This window comes from Nanorana parkeri, unplaced genomic scaffold, assembly GCF_000935625.1.
Source record: "Nanorana parkeri isolate BGI_ZX_2015 unplaced genomic scaffold, ASM93562v1 scaffold441, whole genome shotgun sequence".
In the NCBI taxonomy this organism is placed as follows: domain Eukaryota; kingdom Metazoa; phylum Chordata; class Amphibia; order Anura; family Dicroglossidae; genus Nanorana; species Nanorana parkeri.
In genome coordinates this window covers 931,730-943,276 of record NW_017306709.1, presented here as the reverse complement: position 1 = coordinate 943,276, position 11,547 = coordinate 931,730, and the positions used below count along the sequence as shown (strand labels likewise).

General features: G+C 40.1%; 1 protein-coding gene across 1 annotated transcript in view; it reads left to right on the top strand.

Annotated features, from left to right (window-relative positions):
- The first annotated feature begins 8,315 nt into the window (after nucleotides 1–8,315).
- Nucleotides 8,316–11,547, top strand: part of LIX1 (limb and CNS expressed 1) — a 129,604-nt gene continuing 126,372 nt past the window's right edge. The window contains exon 1 of the mRNA XM_018560222.1: nucleotides 8,316–8,605. Coding sequence (XP_018415724.1) covers nucleotides 8,497–8,605 — 109 coding nt within the window. The 5' untranslated portion in view covers nucleotides 8,316–8,496. The remainder of the gene's footprint in view (nucleotides 8,606–11,547) is intronic.

The window sequence follows — 11,547 nt, the reverse complement described above, 5'->3', positions numbered from 1 at the left end:
GGAGTTTTGCTTTAACCTGACTGGAGAAGACAGCTGCATTGTGTGACCAAGCTTAATTCTTTAATAAATTATAGAAAAAAAAAATTCTATTCTTTTATAGTACTGGATCCAAATCAGAGATTACAAAAAAAATCTGTATGAGTGTTCTATGCCCACGGTATAGCTTTTTGTTTACTGCATATACATTATAATACCAGTTACATTTGTCATAACAGTGTGCTGAAGAACACAAGACATGTTAAAATTTGATGCAGTTAGATAGTATGGATTTCTTAGCACATTAAAAAGAAACACCTTCCAGAAGTGCTTCAAGAGGGGCAACCTCCATAAACTAGCCTCTGCAGGAGGCTTAGAAGGTCACCCCAGCCTTCTTTTACCTGGCTACAGATTTTAGCATTACCTGGATTCTAAGGTTATGTTTGATTGACCCCGTTTTATGACCACACATATAAGTAGCATCTAATTTTCTATTTCTATACTAACACTATTATTAAGCATCTATATATTAGGTTAATTTTCAGCTGATGGCATAACATATTAAGACAAGTGATAATGTGCACCAATATTGCAGTGCAATGAAGGAAAAATATAGAAAAACATCCCAGTCTGCTTTTATTCCTCTGCAAAATAAAGCCAAATACTCTTTCACTGATTCCAGGCTATTGCTGTTAAATATTTGCATTAAATATATTGGGAAAACTGCATTTCACGCTACACATTTTCCAATATTACTATGTTATAATGCACTTGATAAGCAAATACTGATATCATAAAACACATGGGAACCTATATTATACTGTGATTACTAGTATGGTTGCGTTATGTGTATTCTCTCTTGCCAGTCTACATGATTATGATGTAATTTCCTGTCTCTGTTGCCCTGTTTGTTTCAGTTAAACAAGAAGGGCTCCATCATAAGTCCAGAAACACCCTTAGTTAAGGTGCCCACACACCTTGCGATAATCACGGGAAATTCGTACGATTATCGCAAGCTGTGTGGAAGGCGTGCAACCGTTTTTACTGTACGGTCATACGACTTGTATCTTAGGAACATGTTTGAAAACCCGCCAAGAACCGTACAATTGTTGGCGGGTGTGTGGCATGTTCGTAAGATAAATGCCGCACGGGCCGTTGTGCGCAAGCGCACACTGCCCGTTCAACACTGCGGTCATCGGAAGCCCGCCCCTCAGGGGGGCAGGCTTGCGATTATCGCAAGTACGATCTGCCTGTCCAAGATGGGCAGATCGTACGTTTTTTTAATTACCTTACAACCCTCGCAAGACAAAAGTCTTGCGAGGGTTGTAAGGTCTGTGGCCAGCTTAAGAGTCATATCTGCAGCAGCTTTCCAACAGGTTTTAGACCCAGCTAATCAAAGTAACAAACACTGCTGCAAAAGAGATGCAGCCCACAGTTACAGCAAAATGGTGTTTCATCAAAATTTTCAGTTGCTAATCTGACAAAGGAGAACTACCAGTCCTGAATATTTGCAATTAAGATGCTTCTGATAATAGAAGGTAAATGGATGTGTACACAAGGACCCAGACTAAACCCACCTACAGATGAGTGGACAGAAAATAAAAAGCTCAAAGTAATATATCCCTAAGCATAGAAAATCATCAAATGCTGCATATATACAAATGGGCAACTGCGAAGAAAATGAGGGAAGAGCCACAGAAAGTACACACGAGAGAAAAACCCTAGCAATGAACTACATAATTAGAAATTAGAAAGCTATACCAGGCTACGCTAATGAAAGGCCAGCACATGAATCACTATACAAAATAAGGGAACCCTTAAAAATGGGGGAACACCAGAAAAGGAAGCCATGTCAGCTGAAGTGCAGGTGGTGCATTGAAGTTAATGGCACCACAGCCACACATTGCAGGCGGGGGGCGTGGCTGCGGTGTCATTGACTTCAATGCCACGCCACCCATGAACGCAGGGAGCCGGCCGGAGTGCGATACAGTGCGTTGATTGTGGTGTGAGCTGGCCCTTAAGTGGAAACATTACCAGGAAATCCTTTCCCAAAAGTAGCAACAGGAGAGTCATACAGCCTCTAGACCCTTGGGTCACCGCATGCCTTCCCCTTTTCTATGTGAGATGCTCCTCAGCCTCCCCCTGGCGCAGCACTGCAAGTTCTCGCACCAAGCAGCCATTCAAAATACGCTGCCCAGCGCCGAGTGTCTACTTGAGGTGGAGTGGGCTGGGAGTATGGCAGCAAGGTTGCTCCATCCATACATGCATTGCTTATAGCTCCCTCGCGTGTCCTGTAGAGGTGCCTGGACAGGAGTGACCCACAGGCGTGCATGGGAGCGGTACAAGCAATCCACACATGGATGGAGCTCCGTCACAACACAGCAGCCCACATGGGACCCCAGGTTAAGGATCTACTCTGACTGGACATTCCAGTATCAGGGATAAGTATCAGAGCATTTGTGGGAGTATGAATACTCGCACAAATACTTGGTATCAGCACCAATACTAGTATCTGTATCAGTGCATCCTACATTTGATGTTAAGGGTTTTTTACCCACACAGTAAACATGAGTACTGTATAAAATGTTATGCATACAGTCTGATTATAGAAACTGTCCTCTCCTCACCAATGTTTGGATACACATCTATTGCCGAAATGCTGTCCTCCCTGGTCACTTGATCCAAGAGTGTGCACCCCAATATTCAATCCACAGCATTAAAGAATAAATACAGCTTCTAGCGTAGAAATCTGTTATATCACAAATAAATACAATATGGTCACAATCGCATAATTTATATGTCAGGGCTTAATTAAAAAGTGCTGCAGCTACGTTCCCTAAATCTGTACCAGAGTGCCCCTAAGTCCTTTCGTTTGAAGCACTTCTTTTAAGGATGCTGTTTGTTACTTACGTAAATTGCATCCATATTAACAACTCCACCCAAAGTTATAACCCTTTAAAGTTAACCTGTTGGAAAGCTAAAACTTTTTCCCTGTAAAGTAGAAGTATTATACATACGGTAGCTGTTCCGCCACCAGCCTGTACATGTTTTAAGAGCTACCATGCCCAGAGAACCCTCTTCACCTGCAAGATTGATGGTCCCCCTTTAAACATTGTGGATCCTTCCACAACACCTATGTCACTACTGTGGACTTAGTGAATTAGTGTCCTGCAGTGACTCAGGGGCTGTTGGAAAGAATCATAGCACTCTGCTGTGGGCCACATATCTGACAGTCCAGGAAGTGTCCTGGATGAAAAGCTGTTGAAGAAAGCTAAGATTGATGGATCAGGACAGGTAATTTAAATGTCTCCTCTTTACATGGAAAAAATTGTTTTCTCTTGTTTAACAATTTCACTTTAAAGACTTACTTAAATCATATAAATTACAAATAGGTATTACAAGCAATCAAAATATCATACATTTGGACTAAAAGGTTTATGAAGTTGACAGCTAAAACAATGATAATAAACAGTCAAATATTGTTAAATGTGCTATTTTCAGTTTGGTGTGTTACAGTGTTTTTTATATTCTTATATCCACTCCCCCTCACTTATAGAGTATAAAAAATACCTCCACCTCTCCAATGTGGTCTGACATTCATTATACCCATAAATCTCAGAAAAGCTGGGTCACATTTGTGTACTTTCCTAAAGTGTTTTGATACTTTGTGTTCTAACACCTTTTAAAATACGTCTGACATTTACTTCTAACCTCTTGGGGAGGGCTCTCTTTGTACGTCCAACAAACTGAAACCCACACCCACATTCCATGGAGTATACAAAATTATTGATATTTTATGTTAAAAAATTTCGTATTTCGTAATTCTTTCGTAACTCTGCAGCAGACCTTACTAATCCCCACTGGATCACATAAGGGGTCATCTCTCCCCGCCTCCTCCCTGAAAAAAGGTAAGCAGAAGAGGGGGCTTGTTTATTTTATTATTTTATATGTGCAGGGGTAGTATTCGGTTTATGTGTATAGGGTAGGGTAGTGTGTTTTTTCATGTGTATGGCAGAGGGAAGGGGGAGTGTATTAGGCTCCATTCACACCTGTAAGTTAAGGTGCAATTAGGGATTCCTGCACCAGGAACTTGCGTTTTCCTGCAGCAAGAATACTTAATCTGGTGTGTACATGTGGCAGCTGTCACCCATTCATGTTAATGATCAGGTGACAGAAGCTGCATGTAAACGCCTGCACACCGCATGTAATGGAATGTGATATGATTACATTTGGTTAGGAATCAATCACTCTCACTGGGCGCATCGATTGTGCATCCAGGGAGAGTGTTTTCTAACCGCAGGTATTCATATCACATACTATTACATGCAGTGTGCAGGCATTTACATGCAGCTGCTGTCACCTGATCACTAATTTGAATGGGTGACAGCGGCCGCTTGTAAACACCAGATTAGGCATTCCTGCTGCAGAAAAACGCAAGTTCCTGATGCAGGAATCCCTAATTGCACCTAAACTTACAAATATGAATAGGGCCTTATTGTGTGTATTGGTGTCTGTAGTACCATACGGATATAGTTAACTTTAATTTTGAAGTATGATATTGGCAAGTGGCCCCCGTGGGAAATATACATTTGTCCAGTGGCCCCTGACTGAATTGAGTTTGAGACCCCTGATGTAATGTTTTTGCTCTCCTATGTTCCATTTGTGAACAAGAAGGTTAATATTTTTCATAGTGAGACCCTATAATAGAGACATAGAAGAGTGATGGCAGAAATATTATCCTGTCATTTGACATGTTTTTAACGCTCAAATGTTTTTGATATGTATAATACGTAGTGACAAACAGAACCCCAATACATATCTCTTCTTTCCTCTCTTAGTATGTATAAGAAAAGGTTTGCCTAGCAATTAAATCTTGTGAAATGTTTTTTTACCACCATTCTACTTTTTTCCATGAAATTACACATCAGCCTGAGCTTCATAATCTAAAGTGAATGAAGTGGCCCATGAGGGTTAGCCTAATCCATGGGTGAAAATGGCAATAATAACTAGGTATTTGCACACTTCAGTAGCAAGGTCTGAACAAATGTGCTTCAGTAAAAATTCTCACATCCTCCTCCAAACAGCAACATATCAAAAGCAATCATCTATAAACAATTGGATATGACTGAGCCTAAGCAGAAAATACCTAGCGGTCTGTGACATGCCCATAAAAAGATTAGCGTAGCTTGGTAGGAACCTCAAAACCCTTGTCAGAACCCCATAATTGTAAATGACAATCATTATTGAACTAAAATGAAACATTTTGAAGACTGAAATTGATTTATGACCATAAGAACTGTGTATTCATAAATGATAAATTACCAGCCGACAAAAGAGAGAACATGACCGGTAGACATGTGCGATTCGTTTCGTTCCAAATCAAAATTCGTATGAATTTTCCAGAGTTCAGCCACATCCGAATTTCGGAATCCCAATGCATCCGAATGTGTCCAAATCCGAATTTCCGTTTCCAAATTTCAGATCCCGTCCGAATTTTGTTCAAAAACTAAACTGAATCGAATATGTGACTTTTCTAGCCACTGACATGTGTTTTCAGTTTAATGCATCCGAATGGGTCTGACACAAATTTTCGTTACGGCAACATGGGAGCCATATACAGTATATACAGTATATACATTCCATAAGACTATATATATACATTAATTTGTCTCCATCTTGTTTTCCTACACAAAGCCACTTTGTCTCTTTCTGTTAACAAGAACAACCTTGTCACCTTTTCAATTAGTTCAGTTAAATCGTTTTGCATTCCAGTTTTGATGGAAAACAAGTTGATTGTCCTTGAAAGTCTTGTTAGAGATAAAAGTTAATGTATGCGCAGTCAGGACAACTTAATTAACAGAAACATATTTAAAGCTATGAGTTCACCCAATAAAAGAGGAATTGTTATTCTGATACTTTTGGCATGTCAGTGTGATTCCTCAGTGTGCATGCACACTAAACGGGCTAAACATTCCTTTTTTTCATACAACAAACAACCTGTTGAAGACAACTTATAATACTAAAGCTGACGCTCCTAGACCCAAATGGCATTCGGGATCCGGATTTTGGAATTGCATTCAAATGCCATTTGGGTCTGGGAGCCACAGCTTTAGTAACATATGTATATGACTCCCAGACCTGGATGGCATTCGGAAGCTCCCAAATGCAAATCGGAAATTCAGATCCCGAATGCCATTAAGGTCTAGGAGAGTCAGCTTTAGTATTAATATATGTATATCGTTTTCTGTGGTAGTCGCAACGACTTTCCAGTTCAGCTATGTTGTCCTAGATTGTTCACTTCTACTGCCTTCTCCAAACTCCTCACCCAATAGTGAATAACCATGCAAGATTCTACAAGGTTTCTGTGAGTCTAATAGATACTTGTGAGGTTCGTTTTCTCCTCTTTCGAGATGATTCATAAATAACAACCAAAGAGAATGGGGCTTTTTAGGTGACTCCTAGACAATGCAGAGATGCAGCTATATATAATGACACGTAGCTCATTTCATAATAAATATTTAATAAATTAATATAGATTAATATCCTGGCTAGCAAACATCGAGATGATTCATACTTGATTTACACTTATGCAATTTCTATTTAAATAGAACGGAGATTCATGTCCATTCATTTTACAGCATTCTGCATTTCGCTGTACATTGCATATCAACACGTCATAATGCATGTCAGGGTGCATTACCATGCATTGACACGATCTGCTTTGCATAATGCCCCATAATAATGTGCATGGAGATGTACGTTGACCTGAGTTTTGATTCACTTCCATTGATTTGAATCTTATATATTCAACAGCAAACACTCTTGACTGTGAGCTTCCATAATCCTAAATATCCTAAGATTCTCAGTCGCAATACATAGAAAAAGAGATAGAAAAAGGTTCCTTTGGTCAGTCCTCTCACTCTGCAATCAAAAGTGGCCAGGTAGGCCTCCATATCGTCATGTGAAGTCAGTTTTTTGTCACACAAATGGCACTTTGTATAGCGCCGCTTGCTGCAAAGGGCTTTGTACTCCTGGTAAAAAGTTGCTGCAACACGTCCTTTAAGTTCTCCAGGTCCTATTGCTGCTCTCAAAGCCTCTTGACCAGCAATAGACTGTATTTACAACTTGTTTTATGTCCTCCATCCTGGATGTGACAACACCAGTACATTGAGCACAACATTAAGATGGGTTTAATTGTTGTCCATGCCTTAAAGTGTATTTCCAATTTTGCAGTCAATTGGGATAAGACTTTACATTTTTTGTTACATGTTCCCTTTGACATAGTCCCAGTCCCACAGCCTGAAGAAAAAAGATCTTAAAGTGTATGGTCAGCTTTACAATCAACTACATTCCACAGCTGCCCTCTTTCCTGCCTCTGTCCCCCAACCATCAGCACACTATACTTTGCTTTGACAATCAGCTCCACTCCACATGTGTTCCCTCTGCTGCTCTGACAATCGCATCCTCTTCACGAGGGTCCTCTTTGTTGTCTTTTCTCCCCCGCTACTAGCACACTGTTTCGGCCTGATTCTGGCCGGAACGCACTGTGGCCGGCTCACTATTTCATGGGGCTGGAGGGGTGTGGCGGGCCGTTGAAGTGAATGGCACTGTAGCCACGCCCTCCGGCCGCAATGCAATTGCCCGCACGGGATTGCAAGGCACATTGTGCCTGCGGTACGGTCAGGTGCGATCAAAATAGTGATTGCAGCATTTTGATCGCACCACACCGGACCGTAGAAATTAATGGGATTCCTTGTCTTGAGCGTTTTGTTGCACTAGGCTTTGAACAGCAAATCGCCTAGGTGTAATTGGGGACTAACGGAAGAAATTGAAGAGAGAAGCTGATTGGTTGCCATGGACAACTGCTCCACATGCTCTCTGCTTCAGTTTTGATAAATTGCCCCCAGGGCATGTTTACGCGCCTATGTGCATGGCTCCATTAAAAACAATACACCTGTATTCAGATCCATAAACAAAAAACACTTTGCATTGCGTTTTTTTTACGGCCATGTGCATGAGGCCAAATGGAAATGATGACAAAAAAAAGGCACAAACAAAACAAAAATCTAATATCAATGAATGTCTATGCGCTGAAATGCATAAACATGCACAAAAGCGTATATCAATGCACGCCTGTGTATAGTTTTTATGCACGTTATGGAGTGAACTATTACAATGGTGGTTTGTTCTGATCGCCTGATATTCAGCGGCAGAGTTTTGAAAGAGTTTGAATAAAGGAATGCCTTTTACTATTGCTGCTTTCTCCTTCCAGCCTGTAGGTGGGTGTGTTTCACAGGGAGAAGCAGTGGGAATGAATCTGTCAGCCAGTCATACAGCTAATTAGCTCAGCCTACAACAAAGATAAGCAAGTTGGGGAGGAGGACCCCCGAGGGTCTTTAGATTCTGGCCTATGTCTGATTGGCAGATGTTAAAAGGGATTTCTCCGTAATCCAAAGCATCAATGAAGTGCACACATTCAGCGGATGGATGGGATAAAGCAGGCATGAGGACAGTGTGTGCATGCAGCTTCAAGGCTACACATTCAGCATGGACAGGACTCTGGACTCCCTTCAACTTCTAGTCACCCAAGTACTGCCACAGAGTGACCCCAGCCTGGTCTTCAGGGACTGTAAGTATGACAATGTGTCAGATTCTTCCACTCATCTATACTGTGTGTAGTTGAATGAATGTTTCTAATCTCAGCAAACAGTGTGAAGGGATAGAAGTCAGATGTACATTGAAAGCATCTTTTTACATTACAGTGTTTTGTTAATAATTTTGCTATTGAAGGACAGCCGCTATTATTGTAGTTTGTTATGGTTTGTGATGTTTGTTGTTTATGGGCAATGCATATATAGTGAGGGCTCTTTGGTTGCCTCTGTGTGATGACAGTTTTGCTTAGCCATCCACTTTACAGTAGTCAAATCCAGTCAATCCTGCATAACTTCTGCTCGGCACTATTCTAAAATCCCTTTGAAGCTGATAGCCAATTCTTCCATTTTCCTTTTCTGTGATGAAAAGAGAATGTAGTTTTTACAACACAAGTGCTGCATCCATCCATCCATCAGCCAGATTGGAAACAAGACCATTGACGTTATTTGTAAGGCACTTGGGGATGACCAGACCAACAACAAAAAATTATACAATTTCCCGCAGTGACCTCTGTGGAGAATAATGCAATGTAACGTGTGTTGATATCACTATCCCAAACTGAATGCTATAAAGAAAAAGAGGAAAAAGGTATAAGGGATAGGTATCCCAAAAATACTTTTTATTTGATGCACAATACACATATTCTTAAATGCAAATGAGGATGGCCAGGTGTCTTTCCAGTCATCATTCTTGGTGAGATATCTGCCTGTCTATGGCCATCCTAGGACTTAAGCATGCTGCAGCTTGCCACCTGTTGTGGAACTAAAACCCTCAGCATTTCTTTACAGGCAGACCATGCAGTATTACTGGATCCAGAGTAAATTGTCGTAACCCTTAAATATAAAAATGAGTGTGCTATGCCCCGTTTGCTTCATGATTGCACATTTTGAAGGCTAGTCATGCATACTAGAACTTGGCTTTGTGTTTGACTACAGGATACAACAATGACAGACATCCTGCGGTTCTCGTGCTAGCAGGACATGCTGCGTATTTTATTGCCACATTAGCTAGCAGCTGGCAAGCCACAGGTTGCCCCAGATTGTAAGGATGTATAGAATCACAGGAGTGACTTAAGTATGACGCTATCATATCAAAATCTGTATTATAGTCATTGCTCTACTGTAGCTAATGTAGCTATGTTTGAAGTAATTTCCAGCTCAAGACATAGAAATCAGTAGCTGTTATTCACAGATTTTCAAGTACAGTGCATGAAAACGACTTCTTTAGCATCCCGAATAAAGAACATTTACAATAGAAGTCCCATCGGTGGCACACCATAAGCTTATTTAACAAAGTATAGGAAACATCAGTGCTAATGCGCAAGGTGCAATCACATACAGGGCAAGCTGATTGCAGTTTTCTGTAGTTAAGCCCCCTTCACACTTGAGCGTAAGCGCTTTCACTGGATTTGAAGCATTCTTTGCACATTTGCACATTTTCAGGCTTAAGAGTTTTTGTTTTAGCCAATGGAAAGCTAGTTTCTAGAAGAAGGCAATGGTTGTTGGGCATAATATTACCTGAAAAAACACAATTTACGCACATTTTTCAGGTGTTTTTCAGACGCTCCCATAGAAGTCTATGGAGACAAAAAAAAGTGCAATTCTTCCCCCCCCAAAAAACTTTTAAAAACTGCAAAGAGACACAATGCTCAGGTGTGAGCCAGCACCATTGAATATAATGGGATCCTTCATGTTGAATGCTGTAACACTTTGGAAAATGCGTGACAAAGTGATGGGGTAAAGCAATAGAACATAATTTCTGATTGATTATTGTTTGCAGCAACCTGTACATCACTATTCTCCTATCGTATTAGATAGATAGATTATACAAATATTATATTAATACAATTATTATAATAATTATTATTGCATAGATAGATTATATTAGTATTATATTAATACAATTATTATCAGATAGATAGATATTAATACATTTTTATTATTATTATATATTATTATATTACTGTATTATTTTTTTCACATGGTTCCAATGATCTATAGTTTATTTCCCTTTCTGTAATTGTTTAACATATATTTGTCTTGAGAAAACAGCTCACAGCTTCATTAGAGAATGTTTAGAAAGTAAACATTATATTATTGCACCTATTAAACAGTAATATCCTATAGCCCCCCAGGCTGAGAGTGGGAGATGTTTCTCTTGTTCAGCAAAATGTGAGTTCCTCTTAATGAAACCAATCTATTCCTTGTAAGACTCCCCCAGTCTACAGTATGTGTGTAACTGCATACAGGAGGTCCAGAATGAAATCCTGGAGGATTACTTTATCATATAGATGTATATGGATCATAGCAGCAATATTCCCAGTTGTAATTCATGAAATAACTAATGTAGAGGTATTGAGGCTGATGTGAAGAAAAGGAGCAAAGTAGAAAAAGAGCTGTTGCCCTCAGCAACAACATGATGTTTTCTTTTGTTGCTTGTCCCTCATTGTGAAAGTAAATAATGTCATAAGATAGCTGTGGGCAAAGCTCCAAATTATCTTCAGTTTGAATATGAAATTGTTACTTCTAGCAGCAAATCACATATGAAAACGGAGGGATAATATCTACCCGTTTGCAAGGTGCAGCCACCCCACTTTTGCTCTAGGTACACCAGAGTTTGTGTGCTGGTAGATAACAAGCCTGGTGACAGCAAGGCTGATTTAGGAAAACTGGGGCATGGAACATAGAACTGTTCTCAATGGCAACAGGCTGTCAATTTGCTAGGGTTGACTTATGAAAACTGGACTAAAGGAAGTAGAGTGAATGTGAAACTGTTGCCTATAGCAATCAATCATATATAAAGCATAAAGTAAAGTAGCCGCCAGAGTTCTAAGTGTAACCATGCCACTTTAGCTATAGTTTATGTACACTAGCCCTAGTTTGCTGTAGGCAACCAAGCTTGGTGACAGTCATTGCAAAC